At 39.3% G+C, this 26,575-nt stretch overlaps 1 protein-coding gene across 8 annotated transcripts in view; it reads left to right on the top strand.

Moving 5' to 3' along the window:
- The window catches only part of MAPK10 (mitogen-activated protein kinase 10), a 267,071-nt gene that overhangs the window by 169,590 nt on the left and 70,906 nt on the right, over nt 1-26,575 (top strand). For all 8 annotated transcript variants that reach the window (XM_054029918.1, XM_054029914.1, XM_054029915.1 and 5 more), the window contains 5 exons: nt 11,225-11,354; nt 14,608-14,666; nt 16,230-16,368; nt 18,433-18,598; nt 22,039-22,110. In XM_054029918.1, coding sequence (XP_053885893.1) covers nt 11,225-11,354; nt 14,608-14,666; nt 16,230-16,368; nt 18,433-18,598; nt 22,039-22,110 — 566 coding nt within the window. The remainder of the gene's footprint in view (nt 1-11,224; nt 11,355-14,607; nt 14,667-16,229; nt 16,369-18,432; nt 18,599-22,038; nt 22,111-26,575) is intronic.

The following is a 26,575-nucleotide window of genomic DNA, read 5'->3' as shown; positions in this document are numbered from 1 at the left end:
TTCCCAGCTTTAAATAGGATTTACATAAGGCAAGAATCCTTTGTTTCCAGTTGAGAAATACCAGCTGTGTCCAAGGTGGTACTCCATAACATCATCACATCAGGTGACATCATCACATGACCTTGCAGTGTTAAAGCAACCATGAGACAAGATATATTTGTAATGTCCCCAGGAAGGCACTCCAGGAAGATGAGAGATCAGCACCATTGTCTTTCCTAATGGCCCATTCAGGCTGATTGCCTTCTGTCTGGTGGGCGTTCCCCAAGTACACACACAGTTGTAATTGTTACATAGTCAATATTCCTAACTTCGGATACAGAAATGTTACATGCATATAAATTGGATAATCACATTCAGTAAATCACAACCTTTCCAATGATGCCTCACATGACCCATCTTGCACAAAACATATCTCAGTTATGCAATATTCATATTACAACTATATTTTTATGAAGAATATGGGGTGCAGCATCATCATATGATGGCAAAAAAGGAAGGGAGAGAAGGGATGAAGGTTACAACAAATTTTAAAAAATATGAAACAAGTAGTTAGGAGTGAAGTTTGAACAATCAGATGATATTTCAGAACAGAGTAAAGCAAAAGAGAAGAAATATTGAGAACTGGATTAGAATTCCTCAGTGGGAAAACTCACTGAAAGAAGTGAATTTTAAAAGAAGACCTGGAGGTTGAAAGAGAGGATGTTTGGGGAGGGAGCAGGATCCTGGCATAGAGAACAGAAGAGAAGAAGGGCCAAAGTCATGTGTGAAAGTAAGAGAGAAAGATAGCATCAAGATCAGAAGACTGTTTAGAAATTGTAATTGGCAGAAATGGGCAAGGAAGCAAACCAAAACAAGGTCAGAGCTGTAGGCAAGGTGGACTTGTGAAGTGTCTTGAAGTGAGGAAAAGGAGGTAAGGGGACTCACGTGGCTCTAAGCCATCTTTGTGCCCTCCTGATGCTCCACTGTGTAACTTAGGCTCCCTTAAGAGCTGTCTAAGTTATGGCAGCCTCCCCAGGCTGCCCTATGGGCCACAAGACTTCTCAAAATTTCCACATTGCTGCATGCTATAGCTCTGTCCTGCCATGCCTGGTGCACCAGGGCTTGAAAGTGGTTTCTTGGAAGACAGTCTTATGGCTGTCTTCCACATTTCCTGTGCCAGGTGAGCTCTCATCCAGTTGGATACAGACACTTTTATGCTGCTAGCCTTTTTATCCTGTGTATAGGTACTGGAGTGGGAATGAGGCTGTCACTCAAGAAGTGTAAACTTGATGTAGAAAGAACTGTGAACCCAATTTAGTAGCTATAACATTGCTCTAGAACTACAGAACAGTTATGAAAAAAAGTCAGTTTCTTTTTTGGTTATTTAATATTAATGGATGCATGTCCTGGAGCCAAAAATATTGGCGAATAATTGAGCAAAAACAGAGGTCTGAGTTTGTGAGATATCACAAGGTATGTGACAAGTTATATATGAGGCATATGGTGCAGTATATATTTTTTGCCTGCCCATTAGTAGAGTAACTACATTTTCAAAGGTTGTGTTAAGAAGACTCTAGCTATCTGTTCATATTGTATTGCTGGAGGATCTCCATTGATATAATATTTTTATATAATTTCTTCATAAAAGGACCATGCATATTTAGTTTTGTCTTTTCCAACTTTTTATATAGACTGTCTTACTCACGTAGTGTGGCACCATTTAGCAAAGCATTGAAGCATTTGCTTCACTCCATCTCTGTTCAGCAATGCGCTCTAGTTAGCAAAGGACTGAAGTATTCTGGTAAAGCTGTTACAGTGCTGAAAAGATCTTTTTGTAGGAAGTGTCTCAATACTTGGACAAAACTCCAAAAAGAATTTTCAACGTATAATTTCTCTACATTGTTATATTATACTAAGGTACTTTTTCTAGAGTTTTCATAGAATGTTAAAGATGGCTAAGGATCATGTCTCGTTTGTGGGCCAGATACTGATCAATTTCACATGTATACATTCTTTGACACCTTTGACACCTGAGACTGACACCTGTATAAATCAGATTGGAATCTGCTCCTATATTTTGTAAAGTGCCACGTAATTATACAGTTGCATATAGATATCTGTTGTTATGACAGTAATGATAACAGATTTTTTTGAATTTTTTTGTTAAATATACTTTTTTTTCAGTCTTTCATATAGCTCAGCCTCATTCACAGATTCCTGGCTATTGAGGGGTATCTGCATACTCAAGTCATGGCAGAGAAGATATGGCTTGTTGCTAATCTACAAGCATTGGGGCCAGAACCTCAGCTTGAATAAATTGTCTTAGCTCCACGGAAGTTAATGGAGCGATGACAACGTATACCAGCTGCAGATCTGTCCCTAACTTCTGAAGTGAAAAACTAGGTAGGCAACTTAGAACAGAGCTCCTGGAAAGCTGTTAAACTAAATTACAACCACTTTAAATATAATGCACAATGTTGAGAGCCTAGTTGAAATGCAGTGAGACTGCAGCCTGCTTATGTGGGGGCTCAGTAAATAGGTTTTTGTTTTGTTGAGTCCTCCAGGGTAAGGGCAATAATTAGGGCTACGGAATCTGTGACTTCCAGAGACCTCTGTGACATAAGCCCGCTGCGCCTGGGAGCTGAAGGGTCCCCCCGCAGCTCGTGGTGGCTGGGAACTGCCGGGGTCCCGAGCTCCAGCCTCAATGGGTGGTGGTGGTGGGGAGGTTGCCCCAGAAGCTCCCAGCCACATAGCAGGACCCCATAGCTCCCCATTTTGTCATGCATATTTTTAGTAAAAGTCACGGATAGGTCACGGGCTTCTGTGAATTTTTCTTTATTGCCTGTGACCTGTCCGTGACTTTTACTAAAAATATGCGCGACAAAATCTTAGCCTTAACAATAATACAGTCAAAGATGGTGGGAGGGGTGTGGTGTGTGGGAGTTGCAGGGGGTGGGTGAGAGTTGTCCTTTTTGCCATTTTCTCTGGGCTTGGTTTGTGTCACCCTTGGAAATGGTCAGTATCTCTCCATGCAGGCTAGCCTGACATTTTGAGAGTTTCCGGCACATGGCAGCTAAGAGGGACAAGTGATATTGTAGAGCCCAGTAGTGCAAATGGATCTGAGTGGGTGGACCACAGGGATTTGCCCATTCAGATCTATTTGTAGATCAGGGACCTTGGTGATTGCTTTATGTATTGACTACATAAAGAATTGTCAGCACTTCTGATGGCAAATACATGGGGGTTAGGTGTGAAAATAATGACATTTCTCCCTCAGTGCAGAACTGTACATTTTGATGAATTTTGTGATCTTCACTCTAAAGAGACATTCTCCCTCCTGGCTTTTTGCTTTCAACATAAAGCAAGGTGAAAACTGGATAATGAACCTGTGAATGTGATTTCCCCCTTTCCCCCTGCTGGCATCACCATTAGTGAGAATTTGTTCTAATAGCTCTAATCCCATTATGATGCAAATAAGATTTTGTTTTCTGTGGTAGAAATATCTGATGCATTTGCATTTACAATGGGTGAAAATAAAATATGTCTGCCTCCTATTGGGATTGCAGCATCTTTAGATCTAACAACCTCAAGTTAAACCCAGTGTTCTTTGAAATGGTGGTGAACCAGTATTTACAAAGGAAACAGTTACTTGACTCTTAACTATATTGGCTCTAATGAGTTTGCCGCAATAAAGGAAGAAATCAAATATTACGTAAAAGTCAGTGAACACTTGATCATACTCTATCAAGGCAAATCATTTCACTTGGAATAGATGAATGAAAAGAACTCTATTGGCAAACGTTAGTGCTCAAAAGCCAAATAAACTATCCTAACCGCAAAAACAAAACAACACCCCCCCCCCCAAAAAAAAACCACACACCACTAGAGTCAGATTAAATACTCTGCTGACTCTGATATTCTTTAGCAAGGAAAATGTTTCTAAAAAGAGCACATTAGTGGGGGGAAAAAGAGGATTGCAGATTTCTAACTATGAGGTATACAAACTGTGTGGGTGGAGTGGGGTAAGGAAGCAGGATAAGCCTTAGAGACAGAAAATAAAGCACTATCAAAATTCATTGGGAGAATGAAAAACGTTCACGTTTTCCTCAAGTACTCAACTAAACATTTGCTTTGCCTAGCCCCTGTACCACCAATTACTCCTGCAACAAGGGTGGTAATTTTTCAGCTGCTGTAATTCCATGGGATGCTGGGATTTCAGATCATGTAAATGATGCAGCACTACATGTGAATTACACATTATGTACCTGGGGCACTATGCTACATTGAATGCTTAGTAGTACTGAGTGGAGACTCAAGTCTGAGAGCCTGATTCTGCTCTCTCTACAGGAGTAATTTAATTTGTCAGTGAATTTATGCTAAATTAAAAGTGATGTAAAAGCACATTCTGTCTTCCCATATCTTTGATTCACCATTAGCTAATAAAAGCACTTGGGTTTCTAATTCAGTTTTTTCCTTTGTTTTCTAAACTACATCAAATTGTCCTGGCTGGACCTTCTGGACCATTTCCAGTGCAGTAGAGCAGACCTAAAATCAGCATAATTGGCCAGCTGTAGATTCTCCCTTGAATGCAATGTTGGCTCAGAGCAGCCATACCACCTCCTGCATGCGTCTTCCAAACTGCCACCCTAGAGGTTGTGGCTGGGATGTCCTTATACCAGGAATATTTACTTGCTGGAATTTCCCCTTTGGGCTATAGTTTACTGTGCATAATTTAGAGCAGCCCTGAGGATGCTTTAACTTGTACCAGAGTGTTGGCAGACCCCTGGCCAACCCTATGATTGATGGAGGGTAATGATGGCTTAAAGTAATATTTGTTCCATCCCCAACCAGCCGTGCACCAAGTAAGGCTTAGCCACTGGAGGCTCTGGTCCCATCTGTTCTGTCCAGCAATTCATAGCTATTGTGTAGTTCAGGGGTGCCAAACTGTGGCTCGCAAGCGACATGTGGCTCCTTTACTATTAAGGTGCAGCTTGCAAGCCCGCTCTCTCCCCCCACCATTCTCTGCCTACCAGACTGGGGGAGGGGAGCTCAGGACCTCTGCCTTGCAGTGGGGTGGTGGGGTAGGAGCTTCTGTCCAGCGGGGAGGAGGATCTCAGGGCTTCAGCACTGTGGGGTGCACCTGCAAGGGCTCGGGGCTTCAGTCCCAGCTCTCAAACTTCTAAAAATTCTCATATGTGGCTCGGAGGGCCAGTAAGTTTGGCCACCCCTGGTATAGTTAGTCTGAAGAACCAAACTTCATGGAAGCCTTTGCACTAAAGCTATTGTTTCATGGTAAAAGCAGATTATTATTTCAATGCCTATCACTGCAAATTATTGGTTGTCTGCAACATCCTTCTTCTTAGGGTCTGGTTAAATTGAATTGTTCATTCAATGAGAAATGTAGCAAGAAAGCTTAGAAAGTCATTAATTTGTTGCTCCAAATTGACAGACTTCATTATATTTTAGCTGGAAAAGACCAGCATGTTTTTTAAAGCATGACTGTGAGCAGAATATGTGAGATTGTATCTAATGTTCAGAACAAGTTTTTCTTTTCTTTTCTTTTCTTTTCTTTTTTCTTTTCTTTTCTTTTCTTTTCTTTTCTTTTCTTTTCTTTTCTTTTCTTTTCTTTTCTTTTTCCTTCAAGTTAGTAGAAATGAAACACCTAAAATATGAGTGTTATCACTGTATTTATAAATATTTGTCATTGGCCAGTCTGGAAGAGCCAGGAACTGGATTATTTGCCAAGCCCGCTGCCTCAATTCCCAGATTTCCACATATTTGGAAATTGCTGCTGAACAAGGAAAATGAAGTTTTGCTGGTTTTCACATATTGTAGCTTGAGAAACCCTATGAGCTATTCAAATATGTTATCAATTTTGAATAAGAACAACATAAGAACGGCCATACTGAGTCAGACCAAAGGTCCATCTAGCTCAGTATCCTGTCTTCAGACAGTGGTCAATACCAGGTGCTTCAGAGGGAATGCACAGAACAGGTAATCATCAAATGATCCATTCCCTGTCGCCCATTCCCAGATTCTAGCAGAGACTAGGGACACCATCCCTGCCCATCCTGGCTAACAGCCATGGATAGACCTATCCTCAAAGAATTTATCTAGTTCTTTTTTGAACCCTGTTATAGTTTTGGCATTCGCAACATCCTCAAGCACAGAGTTCCACAGGTTGACTGTGTGTTGTGTGAAGAAATACTTCCTTTTGTTTGTTTTAATCCATCTGCCTATTAATTTCATTTGACCCCTAGTTCTTTTGTTATGAGGAGTAAATAAATAACACTTCCCTATTTACTTTCTCCACACCAGTCATGATTTTATACACCTGTATTGTATCCCCCCTTAGTTATCTGTTTTCCAAACTGAAAAGTCCCAGTCTTATAAATGTCTCCTCATATGGAAGCTGTTCCATGCCACTAACAATTTTTGTTGCCCTTTTCTGAACCTTTTCCAGTTCCAATATATCTTTCGTGAGATGGGACAACCACAGCTGCATGCAATATTCAGGATGTGGGCTTACCATTGATTTATATAGGGGCATTATCATATTTTCTGTTTTATTATCTATCCCTTTCTTAATGATTCCCAACATTCTGTTCGCTTTTTTGACTGCCGGACAACGACTCTGAGATCTCTTTCTTGAGTGGTAACATCTAATTTAGACCCCATCATTTTATATGTATAGTTGGGATTATGTTTTCCAATGCGCATTAATTTGCATTTATCAACATTGAATTTCATCTGCCATTTTGTTGCCCAGTCACCCAGTTTTGTGAGACCCCTTTGTAACTCTTTGTAGTCTGCTTTGGACTTAACTATCTTGAGTAATTTTGTATCATCTGCAAATTTTGCCACCTCAGTGTTTACCTCTTTGTCCAGATCATTTATAAATACATTGAATAGTACTGGTCCCAGTACAGACCCCTGGGGACAGCATAGGAGATGGTGCAGTATTTCCCTTTAGTTATGATGGGAAATTACTGTGCTTTCTCAGATACCACTGTGAGGTAACAGTTGGTAAATGGTGAACTTGGTAATGATCATTAACATACCATACAAACGTAGAAGAAGATGGGAAGCTTAAAGGTTCATCACTACCTGACCTTCTGTATTTGGTGGAAATTGATAATGTGGGATTCCTTCCACCCGATCGCCACAGGAGACCTCTGCTTAATGCTCCAGAGGAAGGTGGGAAAAAACCCAAAGTCACTGCCAATAAGCCATGCTTGTTGAGAAGATTCCTTCCTGACCACAAAGCTGAAACTTCCTCTTTTGTCTGTTCAGGCTCAAATTAGTTATTCCTGGATGTTACAGTATATGGGCCTGGTCTAAAGCTCATTGAAGTAAGTGGAAAGATTCTATTGACTCCAATGGGTTTTGGAGCATGCCCTGTGTAGGTAGAAATCTACAGTGTTTTGAAGTTTCCTAAAACCTTTAGAACCATATCCATGATTAATTTTTAATTATGTGAAATACTTTCCTCTTCATTTAAACTATCTTCAAGGAAAATGTAAGCTGTATTTTAAAAACAATTTTCATTTACATGATGGAAAGCTATAATAAATATTCCCGCTTGATCAGGGAAATCTTTTTTTGAAAATAAATAATATAAAAAGAATAAAAAAAACTTATAGCAACGGAGAACTTTCATTTTGGCAAAGAGAAACTGAAGTTGCAGATCAAAAGTTTTGAATTAAACTCTAAAATTAGAATTTATAAACTTAAGTGAATTCCAAGGCCCAGTTAGTAAAACACTTAAGAATGTGCTTGATGTTAAGGAAGGATGTTTAAGCATGAGCTTAATAACAATGCTTTCCTGAACTGGGTTCTTAATTTGAGAAAATAAACATTTGTTTTGGAATGTGGTGATTGGGTGTCTAAATGTCCATAAATCAATTCATGGACCAAATGTCCAATAACATCTTTCTTAGGGTGGGAAAAAATTATCTGGCTTTTTGAATCTCAAAAAGAGATTGCTTCATAGAGGATAGTAATGGTGATAAGTGTCTAAAGTCAGGGAAGACGGAATTTGAAGTAATAGGAAATCCTGGGAAAAGGGATTTAAAAAAACAAAAACCTCTGACTCTAGTATGTAGGTTAGTGGTCACTGCTCTTCCTCTTGAATGTCAGTTGAAGTTATATCTCTACTTTTGTTATAACACACACATTTCAAGATTAAAGATTCACTCCAATCTAACTCTTGACATGGACATGTTTCAGCACTACAGATCAGGGTTATTTAAAGACCACTTTATTGTGTGTCATATTACAATCTCAACATTTTGAGCTGTTTTTTTTTCAGCTGTGTTAGAGTTAAATAGGTAGGGTGAAATGCTGACTCCATTGATGTCAATGGCAAAACTTCCTCCGAAGGATCTTTTAATGCATAAGTAAATTATAAAATGGCAGTGATTCTTAATTAATAGAATTGCTTTTGGTGTCCTGCTGGAGAAAGAAAAGAGGAGACTCAGTTGTGCCATTTGGAAAAGTAAATGCAACGCCAGGAACTGCTGGGTAATACAGTTATTCAGATCCATATTGATAGTGGTGGTGATGGAGACTAAAGTGTTTTCTGGTTTCTTTTGAATCCTGCAGGAGGTATGTGAGAGAAATTCCTTGGTGCAGGAGGCAATAGTCTGCTGAGTATGCAGAGCTCCTCATTTTCCCTGTAGTCTTTAACAAGGAGGAACAAGGTTAAGGCACAGAACTGGCAGTCAGGAGGGCTGAGTTCTGTTCCTGACGTCAGTTTCCACACCCACCATGTGGTGATTCTACTTTATCTCACGTGGTGGTGGGAAGTTTAATTTCTGATTATAAGCATTTTGAGATCTAGAGGTGGGCCTGACCCAAAGCCCTCTGATGTAAACAGGAGTCTTTCCATAATTTACTTCAGTAAGTCTCGGAGCAGATCCTAAGTGTAAAAGATAAATTATTTTCACTTTTCATTGATCTTTGTGGTCTTTCCATTCTGCGCTGGGATAGATGCTAGTGACAAGCAACATTTTTATTTTTCACTGTTGTTGAAATAATAAGGAATAAGAGAATAATGAAGAGAGAAATTAGGTTTTTGAAAAAAATCATTTATCCTCTGAACTTGGGTTTAATTTGTCCATTAAACTAAGATGCTGTTCTTTGTTTTTAGAAAAATATTCCCTAGAGATGATTCCTTATGCTCTTGATGTGTGGTGTTATAAAGCAATGGCAATTGATAATATATAGTCTGAGATCATACACAACATTCTTGGTAAATTATGCAGTTTGGTTCACGTAATTCTTTTTGTCTAAAACAAAATTGAATTACTTAACTTCACCAAGAGGAGAGAAATGATCATAAAGAGCATTGTTAAACACTCATTTCATACACACTTTGTTAGTTGCTGGCTTAAGGAAGACAGATATCTGGTTGAAAACAATTGGAGCCTGGGTTTGTTTGTTTGCTTGCTTTTTCTTGTAATTTTTTTCATGATCTTTGAGTTCTCATCAGACGCATCTTAGAAATTAATTTTTAAAATTCAGATATGTAAATGGTAAGCATTATTCTGAAAGGGTTTCATTTCTAGAATTATTGGAATATGATGGTTCACTCTAAAGAAATGGTTTAAGAAATTAAATCAAAAGGGGACTATTATTATTACTAACTCTCTCTAGAGCACATTGGGATTTGTTCACTGAGCCAGTTGCTGAATAAGTCCTTAATGGTGATGGGAAAAGCGACAGTGATAGTCCTATTCTATTCTGTGTAGCTTCCTATACGGCAGTCATCACCGCAGTATCTGAGTGCCTTCCACAAGTGCATTAAGCAATATTACTAACTTCTGTCACATGTTTGTTCTCTCTTCCTCTTCCCAGAGGAAAAATGTATGTAGTGGAGTATCTTGTTTTGGTAGTATTATTTTGGTTTGTTTGTTTGGGTTTGTTATATAGACATGCCACTGTATATTTGTTAGAGAAGGCAAGAGCAAATAAATGCATATTGCTTGTGGAACAGAGTGTAGTGAAGTTTTGAGGGTGTGCGTGTGCACACAAACAACATCATGATTTCCCAAAAATTTAACTTAGGACCTGTTTCTTGTTCCTTACTTATTCCGTATTCAAATCAAATGCTATTGTTTTCAGCATTAGCTTGGCATGAGAATGGAAGGTTTTACTAGCATCCTTATCAATTTAGCATACGTTAACTATAGCTCTCTAGTGAGTTTACTATCCTAAGAATAAAACCTTAAACCAAACATACATCCAGATAATATTTCAGAGGCAACACTGGATATGCAAAATCACAGACAAAGGAGATATGAGTAGGAAAGTTATGTTCTTGTTTCAGGATCACTCCAGTGACACTAGTTTTATTGTGCCCAGGCTTGGTATCCCAGCTCTAATCAGGGCTGGCTCCACGCACCAGGTTACCAAGCAGGCGCTTGAGGCGGCCACTTCGGAGAGGGGCAGCACATCCCGCTGTTCGGCAGCAATTCGGCTGCTCGGAGCGAAGGACTTCCTGCCGAATTGCCACTGCAAATCGCGATTGCGATCACGGCTTTTTGTTTTTTGTTTTTTTTGTTTGGCTGCTTGGGGCGGCCAAAACCCTGGAGCCGGCCCTGGCTCTAATATCTTCTGTAGATCACATGCAACAGGCACGTGCTTATGTACAATCAATTGTAGATCTCTGAGTAATTAATGTAATTTTTGAATTTCCCTCAATTTAGCAATAATAATTGTTCGCTCTTATAAATGATGCTGTATATGCAGTCATAAAGAAGTGTGCTTTGCACTGAAGACAGCAAAAACTCAGATTTCTTCTCATCCTAAATAGTCTTCCAGTGTTCCAAATAAGGATGAGAACTCTCACCTACAGAGAGATACTTCTGAATCTCTTTGCTTCCTTAGGTTCTTCCTAGTCTACTCTGTATCGTTCCAATTTTAGTATATGTGCTGCCGAATAGTAAAATCCATCTTTTATAGTGACTTTTTATGTTTAATAGGTCTTTCCCTGCTTTGCATGTAAATCTTACACTGCAGTTGAAATTAATTATAAGTAATGGTGTGTACTCTGTTCCATTGCTGTAAGATCTCACTCCTTCTGCGTGTGTGGATTTCCCATGCCTGTTATTCCCGTGTCTGTCTCTCTAGTTCTGGTTAATTCAGAAGACACCTGGATGGAAATTCCAGACATCCCATTCACCCTTAAAACTGAAGAATATCCTTTTAAAATATATAAAGCTTGTATTTGTATTCACTGCAGCGCTGCATATGATGCCGTCCTTGACAGAAATGTGGCTATTAAGAAGCTCAGCCGACCATTTCAGAATCAAACTCATGCCAAACGAGCTTACAGAGAGCTGGTCCTCATGAAGTGTGTGAACCATAAAAATGTAAGTTTTCTTGTGGGGACCAGGGGATGTTGTGTGCTTGATTTGTTAGGGAAAAAATCACATCCTTTCAGGCTGTAATGCGATACTTTAACTTATGACTTCTGCTATTTTAAGGGCTAGATCTTGACCCAGACTACACACCTATGTATTGTAAGGCCCCTACATGGGCTACCCTAACTTTAGGTCCTGGCACATATGAGTAAGCATGACTACTCCCATGCTTGCTCCTTCCCCAGAGGAGGTGGGCAAAGAATGGATGGAGCTTTAGCTTCACCCTCTATTTGCTGGTATTGGCCAGCAGTAAATTACTATCCTTCCAGGAGCCCGGAGGAAGCAGGAAAGGAATTGTGACTCAGGGGAATGTCTCTGAATCATGCTACCTTCAGGAGCTACTTCTATGGTGGTGCAGTGAAAGCACACCCCTTGCTCAGAGCTCTTCCTGAATTCACAATCTAGCCCCCTCTATTGGAGTATTTAATTGTATTGTCATTATGAAGATTCTGTTTATTGATAATCCTGTAAAGAGCCTATGGAGCACAATGGGAATCTGTTATGTAAGATGCTATTACTGATTACTTCATTGCCAACTGTTTGGATGGTTCATACTAATGCTGTGTAACCAGAATCTCTGAAACCACATGCTATTTTGTTTTATTTCTTCTTAATCTTAAGAAATGAACAATGACAGCAGATTTTTAGTCTTTCTTAATTCTCCTTACCTCCACCTGCCTTGTGTATAAACACTTTCTTTAGCGTTATACTGGAATGGCCATCATACAGGTTTACATTAGGGGTGCCCACATATGTATTCAATGATTGGAATGATATGTTTGATACAGTGTAGTGTGGCTTGTGGCTATGGGATACCCATGGGTACCCCATTACATTGTTCAAATGTTTCTCCACTAGTTTCCTTTTTGTGCAAACTCGCCACTCCTGTTACTACCCTTATACCATAATTGGCCAAACCATGTTATGGAAGTCCCAATGAAATCAGTAGAACTACTCATGTGAGAAAAGCAAACTGCATTTATCCTTTTATTTGTAGCATGGTATGTTGTCACTACCAGCTCTTAAGATCCAACGCTAGTATCTTCCTATGTCTGTGGACTGATTTTAGCCCACTGGGGATGTTACAAATAATAATGATAATGGACAGTGCACATTAGTTTCCATTGAGAGTAAATTAATAACAGTTCATTACCTGTAAACACTTTTCACGGATCCTGAAAGGACTCTTTCTCGCCACACAAACTGAATGAATGAACATGAGAAGCCTGATAGACTGTGATATTTGACACACTATTTCTCAATCATTAGTTCACAGGAAGAGAAAGGAATTGGCTACATGTTTTTTCTTTCAATGAGAGAGAGCCCTGAAATCACAAAGAGTTTGGAATGAAAATCTGTGCAATTCAAAGACTTGCTCTGAAGGTTGCAAATAGTAATTTACCATCAGTCTCCTGTTACTACCTTATCGCTAGTGACTATTTGTTTGATCCTTTAATTTACAGATGAATAGTGTGCCTGGCAGACACTTCACAGAGCCCACCTAGAGTTATTTTGCTGTACTTTTCTTAACACTGAGTTATCCTTAAATTTTCAAAGAGTTGTGCAGGGCTCTAGCTGTCTCATTCCCATTGGCTTGGATGGAAACGGCATGATTTAGATCCCTGCACACTAGTTTGAAAATGCAGAGCTGGGTGAGTTGTGTTTGGTACATAATTAGAGGCTACATGGTGCATTATTACCCATGATTCTTAATGTATTGGAAGGGGCAGAAGGCTACAAAGATGGGGTTGATTTGAAAAATAGACTATTACAAAAGTACTATACAGTAGAACCTCAGAGTTACAAACACCAGAGTTACGAACTGACCAGACAACCACACACCTCATTTGGAACTGGAAGTATGCAATCAGGCAGCAGCAGAGATCCCCCCCCCTGCCCCCCCCCCCAAAAAGCAAATACAGTACAGTACTGTGTTAAACATAGACTATGGGGAAAAAAAGGGAAAATTTAAGTTTCAAAGCTGTAGTAAATCAACATTAAGCTGTAATCTTTTGAAAGAACAACCATAACATTTTGTTCAGTTATGAACATTTCAGAGTTACGAATAACCTCCATTCCTGAGGTGTTTGTAACTCTGAGGTTCTACTGTATATGACGCAACAGCTGTAAACCTATTACCTGCTCTTAAGTTTTAGCTGTCTGTCGTTAAAGCTTTCAAAGGAACATTAGAAGAGAGATATCTCAAAAATATTGAGAAAAGGGGGAAGAAGCAAGGAAAGATGGTGGAGGAAAGATAAAAGTGCAGAGGCAAAGAGGCGGATAGAACAGTAAGAAAGAAAATTAAGGCTTTCTTTAAAAAATATAAGCCCAGATAGTCACATTTTCCCACTAAGAGAGCCTGCCAAGGGAGCCAAGTGCGGATAAAGACTCTGTAAGGTTCTTTTCATGGAGTTTCCTCAGAATTCTTCCTTCTCTTTTCCCCCATACACATGAAAAGGAAGGGAATTCAGGTCCCAAGTCCCACAACCTTTCCCCCCCCCCCCCCCCGGAGGTACTGTTGCTATGTGCTGCCTCCTAGGCACTACCAGCTCTCCAGCAGATTCCTGTCAGCAGCATTCCCTACTGGCCGTGTTCTCTGTAATCTCACTTTAAAAGACAGAGTAATGTGCAGGACACCTCTGGACACTTTCCAGAGCTCTCTGAGGTTCTCCCATTTTGAGACGTATGTATGACAGCAAGACAGCTGGGAATTGGATTTTTTTTTTATGAAAGAGCATCTGTGCCAAAAAATTTAAGAAATGTCAGAGAGAATGGAAAGTCCTGTGTTTGTGTTTAATAGGATGATGTTTGATTATTTCTCCCCTCAGACATATAGCCTTGATATACCAGAAATGGCCAGTGACTTTACAAGGACTGTCACATTTGTTTGAGCTGAGGCTGGAATTTGAACCTGCAACTCCAGAATTCACAAGACTAATGGCTTCAGCATTTTGACCAGTTGCTGTCCATCACCACTCCTCTCTCACACACCCTTTCAAATCCATCCTGAACAATAATGGAGTTCTGAAAAATTGTTCTGAAATTTGCCAGCTGCTTACTAGCCAACTGTAGCAGGACTTGTCAGTGCAAATTGAACAGTGAAAAACAGATGCTATTATTTAATACAGCCGTCCTTCAAAATGTGATCAACTGCATATGTTTATCTTCTCTCTCTCTCCCTCTGTCTCACTCTGCTTTTCAGATTATCAGTTTATTAAATGTCTTCACACCACAGAAATCTCTGGAGGAATTCCAGGATGTGTAAGTAACCCAGGCAGTAATTAAACTAAAGCTTTAGAGGGAGGTGGGCCCTGGTATTGTATAGTGAACATAAAAATCCCAGTATAATGAAAAGGATGAGCTCCTCTAGCAAATTATCTTGTGAAGATGAAGCTTTAGATAGAATTTGAAAATGTAGACTGACCTATTTTAGGTATGTATAAGGCACCTATCACCTTTGTATCTAAGATCTGGAATAGAACACGCGTGCAAAGCATGCTAATGGCTGTTCTTAAGACAGGTAGTGTGGAGGAATATGAACATCTATGAGGAAGTGTACTTTGTTCCTTTGTGTTATTGGTTTGCTCAGGAAATGTTGTTGTATAACTCTCTGAGGTATGTGGGAGTGCTTTAAAATGTGGTGATTCACTTTGAAATAATATCCTTGTAAAAGAGACTGATGTGAAAGATTTTTTTTCCCTTTCATATTTATTGTGGGATAACCTTTGACTGTGTAAAATTTGTCTGCCTTGGGAAATAGTGGCGGAGTATGAGCTCCACTGAACATTGTCTACACCATGGGCACTACTGCATTTAATGAACTTGCCCTGAATCAAATTTCAGGTAGTCGCAAGTGTTGCTGTTTTATGTCAGCTAAATGGCTTCTGCCTTTCAGTCTATAGCACCTTATTCCATATTGCAGTATCACAAAAGGGAGGAGTTAATAGCATTGTTTGGAGTCAGGCAAGTACTGTCCATGTGTCTGCAAAAAGATCTACTGCCCCATTGCAATAATCTTGTTATTTCAGTCCTCTGCAAAGAATTGGTGAGGTGAGCCTGAGTTGGGAAGCTCACATATAAATCTAGATCAAGAGTCTTCCCAAAGTTTGAGGGAGTTTGGATCCGGTGTCCCAGTTAAGGTTCATCTCTACTTAAGAATAAATATCCCTTAAGAATTGAGCTGGTGGGTTAAATGTATTAACCAATCACTTCTGGAGGACTGAGTTAAAATCCAATTAAGACTATTGCTCAATCTTATTTAGCAGAAGCACAGTGTACAGTCAGATTAGTTAATTGGCATTAAAACTATATGGGATCACCCAGTCTTATAATCACTTCAGACAAATGTATTGTGGTAATATATATTTACCCTTCCTACCTCCATCAGTCCAGTGATCTCTGGAAGAAACCCTCTGATCAAATTGCAATAGCCATTTCTCAGGAGAAAAGGCTCGCAGCTTGGTGCATGTGGCATTAGCATGTTTGAGGATCCTGCTGCCTTGTGTGCCCATGTAGAGCACAGTCGCTGTGCTGTGGAATGTGCCAAGTAATCCCTGATATTCCAAGGATGTCAATGGGGCATTCTTGGAATGCTGCAATGGGAGACAAATCACAGAATGGTTCAAGGATTACTGAGCTTTGTGCTGGGGCTCAGGTGAATGGGCAGTTCAAAATCTTTTCTCCTTCTGCGTTACCATCTCACAGTGGAAATAAAAAAAAAAGGATTGTGAAGAGAGAGAAGTGAATGTTGATTATTGCACAGAAGTTACTGGAAACACCATGCCTGTGCAGGCAATAACTGTATGACTTTACTCTCCTATCTAGTTACCTGGTAATGGAATTGATGGATGCCAACTTGTGCCAGGTGATTCAGATGGAATTAGACCATGAACGAATGTCTTACCTGCTCTACCAAATGCTGTGTGGGATCAAGCACCTTCACTCTGCGGGAATCATTCACAGGGTAAGGTGACTGCACTTTGAAGGACAAGATACCGGTAGTTGTTGTTGTTGTTGTTAAGAGTCTTGGTGATGTCAACATGCAAACTTTGTGATTCAACCCCTTCATCAAGACCCAGCCTTCTCAATGTAAATATTGAGACTTATCTGTCAATAGTCGATGTGTCGGGCAAGTTAGCTGTATGGTTGTATGTTAGGGATGAGGACGTTTGTCAAGTTAATCATCAAACAAAAAGGGAATGAGCCATAGGTAGTGTAAGACGCATAGTGATTATGATTATGGGAGAAGGTGGCGATAACTGCACTTTCTCCTGAAACTGTTGCTAGCTCTCAGAAGGCTGACAGTCACCTATAGTGCATTAAAATGCTATCAATTGATGGTGTCCAAACTGTGGTCCATGAATCGTTTGGTGGAGTTCCATGGAGAACTGTCTGGTCATATGTAATTGGTTCTCCTCGTTTCCATTTGCTTAAATGCATGAAAAGACTGCTAAACATTTGCTAAGTACGTTCCCAACATTATTTTATCATGTAAGCAATTGCTGTAGTTGCCACAGGAGTGAATGAGAAGATAGGTGGTCCGTGCAATTGTTGATACTAGAGTAAATGGTCCATACAATTGTGAACAGGATGGGAGGTAGTCCAGCTGACCCTGAATGCATGGGAAAATGTCCATGAGACAAACTTTCTCTTAAGATGTGGTCCACACTATGAAAATAGCCTGGGAACCTCTGCTCAAAAAACAATAATTTTTTTGGCTTCTGAGGGGAAGGGAAGAAAGACTGATGAAATGATTTTCATGTTGAATGTTACTTTATAATATACAAAGACCTCCTTTCCTAAAACATACGTTGTGTAGAGCAGGGGTTCTCAAACTGGGGGTCGGGACCCCTCAGGGGGTCACAAGGCTATTATATGAGGGATTGCGAGCTGTCAGCCTCCACCCCAAACCCCGCTTTACCTCCAGCATTTATAATGGTGTTAAATATATAAAAATGTGTTTTTAATTTATAAGGGGGGCCGCACTCAGAAGCTTGCTACGTGAAAGGGGTCACCAGTTAAAAAAAAGTTTGAGAAGCACTGGTGTAGAGGATGTAGTATGTTTGGCTACTATAGTTCCCATAGTGTTCCAGGCAAAGAATGGGTCAGATTGTTTTTGTAAATAAAATATTCATATGAACCTGCATACACAGTTTGTGATGGTTCTAGTTATTGGAGCACAGTGGGCACTGCCCCACTCAGAATAAAGTGTAAACAAAAAAAATATTTCATCACCCTGATTCTATAAGCCTTTTAGAGCTATTAATTTAACAGCAGAATGCTTCCATCATCCAGAGGAAAGTATTCAAAGTTCCAAAGGCCAGAAGGGACCATTGTGATCATCTACTGTGATCTCTTGTATAACATAGGTTATAGAACTCCTCAGAATAATTCCTTTTGAACTACAGCATATCTTTAAAACGTCTTGATTTAAAAGTTATCACTGATGGAAAATCCACCGTGACCCTTGGTAAATTGTTTCAATGGTTAATTACCATCACTGTTCAAAATGTATGCCTTATTTCCAGTCAGAATTTGTCTAGCTTCAGCTTCCAGCCATTGGGTCTTTTTATATCTCTGTCGGCTAGATTGAGGAGCCCATAATCAAATATTCATTCCCCATGTAAGTACTTGAAGTACTGTGATCAAGTCATCCCTCAGTCTTCTCGTTGTTAAGCAAAATAGATGGAGATCCTTCAGTCTATCACTGAGAGAGGCATGTTTTCTAATCATTAAATCATTCCCTGACGTCTCTGAAATTTCTCCAATTTAGCAGTGTCCTTCTTGATGGAATCAAGCTGCTTGAAGCATCTGGACTATATCACTAGAGCACACGTTCCAATAGGGGGTGCCAAAGCAACAACAGGATTCAGAGACAGGCTAAAAAGTACCTTCCGTGAATGACTGCACATGCAGCTATGGAGCAGCGAAGTGTTTAGAGGTCCACCCAAAGTATGGATCCAGATCGCCAGTGTGCACAGCCTTTGTAGATGGCAGTCATGTCTGTTTTCCTTTGTGTCTCTTGCAGGATTTAAAACCAAGTAATATTGTGGTAAAGTCCGATTGCACGTTGAAGATTCTGGACTTTGGACTGGCCAGGACTGCAGGCACCAGCTTCATGATGACTCCCTATGTGGTGACACGTTATTATAGAGCACCAGAGGTCATCTTGGGAATGGGCTACAAGGAGAACGGTAGGGCTGTACCTCAATAGCAAAGACTATGTGGCCGGCAGGGCCAGCGCTACTTTGGCAATTTATGGGCACCAGGAGAGGGAAATAATAGCAGTAAGGAACACCTTAAATTTAAAAACCAAAGTGATGTTAGATCTGAATTTTCCCAGTATTGCAATCAAACTGCAATAACTGATGGTTCTTGTCATGCAGTTTGCATTGAGTTTAACCACATGGTATTGCAGGTTAACAACCTGTGATTAACCAGCACTCCTTTGCCTGAGTGAGCAGCTGAAGAAGCCCTTTTTGACTAAAGTGTGTACCTATAAAGGCTGCTGTGAGCCAGAAATATTATGGGAATTGTTAGGGTTGCCAAATGGATGAAATAATCTAAAGCCAGTTCTTCTGAATCTCAGACCTCTCTAGTGAGGAGGGAAGAAGAGATGGGACCAAACCAAATTTGGAATCCAAACATTCCCAAATGTTTCAAGATGCAGACCCGATTTAAATTTCAAGAATGGCTTTTGTATGTATAATAGGCTGAACTAACATCCCAGACTCTAACAACCTGCTGCTAGGGTGTACACGGTCTAGATCTGAATTGTGCAGCTTGAGCCCATCTTTAATGGAAAGAGAAGGGAGGAAGAGGAGGAAACTGAACTACTTTTCTGTTGTTTCGCTTGTATGTAATCCTCCTAGCTGTAGATAGAGGGCTCTGCTGTGAAAAACCTACGGGTCGTGTATCTTTCTGTCCTTGGACAGATTATGGGATGCAAGCAGAGCTACCATATTACAGAGGTGCCTATAAGAAAGAGTTCATTGTAGGAGGGATAAAGGGAAAGCTTTATCAAATACGTAGTTCTTGTTCTATAGCATAATTGAACATTATAACTGTCTAGGTGCTAGGTAGACCAGGCTGGAAAGAAGAGTAGGAAATATAGTGGAGAAAAGTCTATTATTATATTATTTTTGATGCCAAAGCAAATCTCCCTGTTAGATGAAGAAACCTTTTCAATGACAAATGTAATGGGAAAGTAGCAGAAGCTCCGCACTATTTTACGTTAAGTTGGAGAATCCAATTAACATGCAGTAGAATTTGAAGTAACACTGACAGCATTCTTCAGCTGACAATGACATTGTATGCTTGGTTTTTTAGACGGATTTCTTTACGCAAGCGATAATACAGGCATGCTCATAACACACCTGTAAGCTATTTCATTACATGAATTGCTGGTAATATTCATGGATTCACAATGCAGGTTTTAATACTGTAGTTAGTAATTAGGAAAAAAATAGCACAAGTGCTAAATATGTTGCACCTTGGCTTTCTCATAAACTGAGTGCCTCCAAAAATCTTAACTGGGATCAACACACATGTCATCATTCCCTAATCTAAATATTAGGTTATTTTTATTCTAAAGTTGCTCAGGCTTTGTGTGGTTCTCTCACAAAATTGGATTGTTAATGAGTTTGTTGTTGTGTTTGACACAGCAGAGAATTTTTCTCTGGTTTCATGCTGTTATAGTGGCACTTGGGTAAAGTTTGGGGCACTTTTGTGATCAAGTGAAAGACAGATTTGCGGAGGCACTCAGAATGTGTGCAACCCTCAAAGCGCCCTGGAAGTTAATGGAGAGATTCCCATTAATGTCAATGGCCATGGATCAAGCTGAAAGTGAGCAAGGAGCTTTTCTCTTTCAATTGAGCAAGATAAAATAGGCAAACATTTAAAAAATAAAATACATTTGAAAACTATGAATAAAGGAAATACAGATCAGCAAATCTGAGGAGCTGATGTGTCTGAGGGACCTGATCCAGGTCTCACTGAAGTCAATGGGAAAGATTGTTCTCTGCACCGCTGCTCAGGCCTGTGCTGTTGTATTACATGAGATCCCCCATTTTTTTCTCCACACTTTGTATGCTGACTATGAAGATTGTTCGCTGCTTTCATTTTCTCTCTGCACCCGATTGGCTAACGATGCATAGTTAGCACCATTTTGCCGAACTTACCTTGGAAGGACCCAAAACTACCACAAAGAAGAAAACTCTAACCCCACTTCAGGCATGCTTTAGCTGTCCTGTGCACCTAATACCTCTACCCTCCTTTCCCAGATGAAACATTTCACCCTTATTTTGTTTTACCAACAGCAACAAAAAGTTTTGGTTTGTTTGTTTTTTATTTTGTATTTTAAAGGATGAAAAGGGGAGAAGAAAAAGAGGAGAAATTGGTTGTACATTCCAAAAAATTTATCACAAAACAAGGATTTGAAGTTGGGAAAATATGTCAGTTTCTTGAAAAATAGTTTTTTCTTCACCATTCAGAGTGCTGATCCTTTCTTTCTTTACACTCTGTACATCAAGTATCTGTCTTTTTTTTCCCCTCCTTGTACAATTTCAAGGAAGAAAAACCCAACCTAAACCAAACAGATGAGCAACAGTGCACATTGCATCCAGTACGTGAAGTCAGGATGGGAAGCATAGAAACCTTCCTAGAAGACATGCTGGTATTCACTCTATGCAGCGTTCTGTATTTCAGTACCTATATAGTACACAGCATAGGCAGTGTATTCCAGACTTTGTATTCTTTCCCCTACATAGAGCTGGATCTTGCAGCAGGAGTTTGCAATACTCAGTGATTGTAGGATGGTGTCCTGACCTTCAGTCCTTACTTGTGTCCCAGTTAGGACAACTAGTGTGAGTGAGGGCTGCAGGTTCAGATTCAATCCTGCAGTAATAAACCCATAAACTGGCCCAAAAGCCAAGTAGGAGGTGATTCCAGATGATCACTATTTTTTTTTTAAGTAAGGATTTGGGTTTTTATTTTCAACCTTTGTATTTTTTCCACCCACTAAGTGCAGTTTGTCCTTGCAGACCCAACACAGCTGTACATCTCTATTTATTTTTACTTTCTGGCTAGCGTTGTGCCTTTTTACCCTGTGGGTTCCACACAATCTCAGGGGCAGGATGAGGGCAAAATGAGAGAGCTCCCCTTCAAGTTCATGCCTTCCTTTTTCACGTGTTTTAGAAAGCATAGCAGTAAGCCCTCTGCTGAAACCCCCTGGATGGTTTTAACATAGATTAGACATGCTTTCAGCTGATCAGTTTCCAACACATGAAGCCTGCTTGTGAGTTAATTGGGTCTAGGTGCATTTTTCATGTTGCCTGAATCAGAGAGAGACTATATTGACAAACCTCTGTTGGTTTTCCTGTGAAAAAAGGTGCATATTTTTATTTCAGTTAGTTTAACAAAAACTCTGACAATGCTGATATTTCAAATATTTTTCCAATTTTACTGAGCCTGATGGTGCTTTTATCTATTTACTTATTTTAGCGTTTGGTGGGAGGAGAAAAAACTGTACTATTCTGATCAACCTGCTCTTTTTCCCCTCCTTTAGGAGTGAAGTGTCTTAGTTAACTTTGCTTTTTTTCCCCCCTTCTACACTTCCCTGTCTCTGCTGTTCTAGTGGATATATGGTCTGTGGGATGCATTATGGGAGAAATGGTTCGCCACAAAATCCTCTTTCCAGGAAGGGACTGTATCCTTGTGCCATTTGCTGCAGCTTCACCTATTTATTTATTCCTCTCCTTCATCCCATCCCCTCTTAAACATATAATAAATATACCAGGACTGTAAGGATAGAAGCAAAAAGTTGAATTTACGAGGTCTGAGTAATTTTGAGGGGGAATAACCCAATTCATGAAATGAACAAAAAATAAAGAAATCAAAATGGAAAAACAGATACAAGCTGAATTATTTCAATCCAATCTTTTTCTTTTATTATTATTTTAAAACCTTTAGTCCTCCTGTCTTATGTAAAAAGTGTGTATGTCATATTAAGAAAGAATACAGAAAACAAATGTTTAGCATTCCTTATTGATTACCCTTTCACGCAAAAAACAAAACACCCTATCCTGACCCATCCGATTCTGTAAATCTGTTTTTCTGCTTTACTGTTTTGGAAATGGTAACTTCATGATGTTTGTGGTGACATCATAATCTTTTGCTCGCTAATGCATCATTGATATGGATTCATCTCAATGCTGTATGGGCTCAAAGTTGAGTCGATACAACATTTTTTTTCTAAATTTTTTTGACTTGCCTACTTTAAAACAACCGTATATCTGGTGTGATCTCCAAATTTGCCTGAAATCAGATTTCTGTTAATTTTAAAATGGACTTTCCTTCACTTGCATGAGGTCTGTGTCCCTCTCTGTCTTGATCATCTAAGCTTGGATTATATTATTTTTACCACCTCTGAGGTGGTGAAAGTAATATTAGAAAATGAAAACAAAAGAGGAGATGTGTACTTAGCTTTTGACTTGGCAAAGGCTAAGCCAGAGGACCTGCCTGGGATATATGAGATGTGTGGGAAATGTATTTGTGCCCATCAGAATAAAAATGCAATAACATAACACATGTTCTGTTTTCCAAAAAAGGGGATTAATTATGACTGGTTGGCAGAAGGACACCATAAAAATCTGGCATCAGAAGACACTGGCAGTTAGTCTGGATCAAAAAAAACTATTTTTAAAGACAAAAGGTCATAGGCACTAATTATTTTTGCTGGATCTCAAGTGATTCATGTAGTGTTGAACAAAGTTACATATGGATCTTGCAATTGGATTTATGTGGGAGAAGCCCCATCGATAACACGTGGGTGTCCAAATGAATCCAGTTGCAGAACTGGGACTTAACAACAGTCACATATGATTTTCTCCCATGCGCATTCAATAGGGAATACTGCAGATATTATTATCTCCTACATGCTTAGGAGAAAATAGCAAAGATATTAATGGCTGCCACTGTATTCTCCTCGATTAATGTAGACTGGAATGTGAAAACCTGAGACACACAGAAAGAGACTTTGGATCACTGTTTAGAGTTATTTTAGTTGATTTTGGAGTCTCATCCTAAAAGGTTAAAGTGCTTCCTGTGAAGTACTGGGTATCTTCCCCACTCAATGAAGTCAATGGAAGTTGAGGGTGTAGAGCACCTTCAAGGTGCAGCTAACAGTTTTCAAAATTGTGTCCTTAGATCATTGTGGCATTTCCAGTTTTATGATGGTATTAAGGAGTCACCGTCAATTTTTATCAATTTCTGTTGCTGTTTTCTCTGACTTTTCTTAAGGTATGATGCCTAATTCAACTATTTATCAGACCATAGGGGCCCAATCCAGTGTCCATTGCATTCACTGGGAATGTTTCTGAAGTCAATGAACAAGAGATTAGATTCAGTATTTAGTTCATTAATCAACTGGAAAACAGTAAAAAAATAATTGCAAAGGAACAATGTAATATGATGGTTGATTGCAGCTCTCTTTTTTCATCAACAAACAGGATGCGACAGTCATGTCTTTCTGCCTATTTTTAACAATCCATTTAAAAAACAAATCCCAAACTTTTTTCAACACGACTCTTACTGTGGTGCTTTCATCTGGCCATGTCAAAGTCACTCTTATTAGTGTCTGATTGTTCTTTTTCAGTGGATAGCCAGAGAATATTAAAAAAACACAAAATCTTTCACCATCCAAATGTTCATTAAAATCATCTGAAGATATGAGAAAAAAAATAGTTGATTGTTTGGATCTCCACCCAAAGCTGGAGGCAAACTGTGGGATAGACCTGCTGTTTTAAATCATTGGAAATCGCCCCCACCCCCAAAAAAAGTTAATTTATTGTGACCCTTTTAAAGTCAGTATTAATCACTCTAATTTGTTTGGGGGTGCAGAAGGGAGTTTTTTGTCAGGTGACTTGGGGGAGAAAAATGCAGTGTATAACTTCATTCCCAAGATATTTATTTGTTAATCGATTTGAACCAAAAAAGAATAATAAGAATTTCCAGTATCAAAAAGCTGGATTGTGCGTGTGTCTGAGATTCTTTTTTTTCCTGCTCTATTTGGTAACTGTTTGAATGGGCAGGTCCAGTCAACCTTCTCGATACAGTAAGTCCCTGAAAAACACTTATGCAGCAGCAGAAACCTCATTGAAAGCCTTCTTGACAAAACTTTTCTTGCAGTGCCTGAGGGCCTTTCTGATGACATTAAGTCCTCCAGCTGAAAGGGGTCTCTCTCTATAGAAATATAAATCTTTATTTCTTTGTAATTGCTAAAGGGAATGGCTATTGTATTTGGTTTGCTGTAGGTCCATGAGGCTGTCTCATTTGTAGCTTGGAACAGGAACCCACAATTGTACTGGCACAATAAACACAGACGATTGAGAGCTGCTGGCAAGTTTGAAGAAAAGGCAGGTTTAAATATCTCGGCATCCCAAAGCAGAATAACCATCAAATTGGGTCTATCAGTCTATTAAGGCCTGCATGGAAATTAAAGAACATGGAGGACAGATTGTAGACTAATTGTTTATTATTAATGAGCTATTTGTAGGTGATTTTGCAAAAAGTCCTACATTCTACATAGATGTCAAGGTAATATTCTCATCTCAAGGGCTTTGGGTATATGCACATGACTTCAGTTAGTGTTAATGCAAGTTATGCATCAAAATGAGAATACGACTCCCAGATTTATTACCAAATGTAATAACCAAAACTAGACGATTTCATGAGAAAGAAATCCAGCTTTTGACATATTTCCAGCCTAAGTTGCAGACCAAAATGTTTCAGAAAATGTGTGTAATCAAATCCTGAGGTTCAGTTTTTACTCAGTTCTTACTCCTAATTAAGTCAGTAGGAGTTTGCTTGAGTAAGAACTTAATTAAAAAAAAAAGAGGAAGGACCTTAGGATATAGCCAAGTCTGAACTCTTGGAAGCTGCGAAAATTAGACAGAACCTTCGAAACCTCTTGTGGTTCCCAAACTCTGACTAATAATGTCTACAAAATCTCATAAGATTTCAGTACAATGATAGGAAATGCACTTTGTGCACTATGTAATGGAAGCAAAACATGAAACATTATGTGAACTCTGTTATTTTTAAATGAGAGATTAGCTTACAGAGATAAGACGGGCTGAAACCCAGACTGACATTACACAGACCGACACCCACACTCATTCCTTCAAGGATTCTTTGTTGAAATATTAATTCTCACTTGGATTTTTTTTATTTCCCCCAGTGTAGGGACATTTCTTTTCTACAGTAGGAAAGTGACACAGTTTATTTCTGGCATGAAAATCACTCTAGTTTGGAGGGGGTACGTGTGTGTGTGAGAGAGATTCCTGAAGAAGGTTGAAGCTGAAATATTATTATAGTTATGAATTACTGTATTGAATTGCTCAGGACCATATTGTACCAGGCACTGTTTAAAAAAAGAAAAAAAGAATGGTGGGAGAACAAGGTTCCAGCTTTGAAAAGCTTACAATCTAAGACAAGACTTAAGTGAGAAAAGAGGATGAAGATAGCAATAATAGGAACAAGAACAGGAGTACTTGTGGCACCTTAGAGACTAACAAATTTATTAGAGCATAAGCTTTCATGGACTACAGCCCACTTCTTTGGATACATCCGAAGAAGTGGGCTGTAGCCCACGAAAGCTTATGCTCTAATAAATTTATTAGTCTCTAAGGTGCCGCAAGTACTCCTGTTCTTTTTGCGGATACAGACTAACACGGCTGCTACTCTGAAACCAATAATAGGAACATGAGTTCAAACAGACTTATTGTATATAGCTATCAACCTAGAGAGACCCAGATTTTCAAAAGTGACCAGCACTGACAACTGTGGTCAGATTTTTTAGAAGAGCTCAGATCCCATTTAAGCATCTAAAATGAAGTAGCCAATTTTGCAGATTACTCGGGATCCAGCAGGTGCTACTGAGAATAATGAGTTAATAGATGGTGAAGTCTTTGAAAATCGGGCCTATGCAACATTTTTCTTTGATGAATTTATCTGTTTGGTTATGGATCGTAATTATATTTACTTCACAGGAATATACAGTAGAACCTCAGAGTTACGAACACGTCGGGAATGGAGGTTGTTTGTAACTCTGAAATGTTCGTAACTCTGAACAAAACAATATGGTTGTACTTTCAAAAATTTACAATTGATAT

Source organism: Malaclemys terrapin, chromosome 5 (assembly GCF_027887155.1).
Source record: "Malaclemys terrapin pileata isolate rMalTer1 chromosome 5, rMalTer1.hap1, whole genome shotgun sequence".
In the NCBI taxonomy this organism is placed as follows: Eukaryota; Metazoa; Chordata; order Testudines; family Emydidae; genus Malaclemys; species Malaclemys terrapin.
Note: the sequence above shows the minus strand (reverse complement) of the source record. Positions and strands in the feature narration are given on the sequence as shown.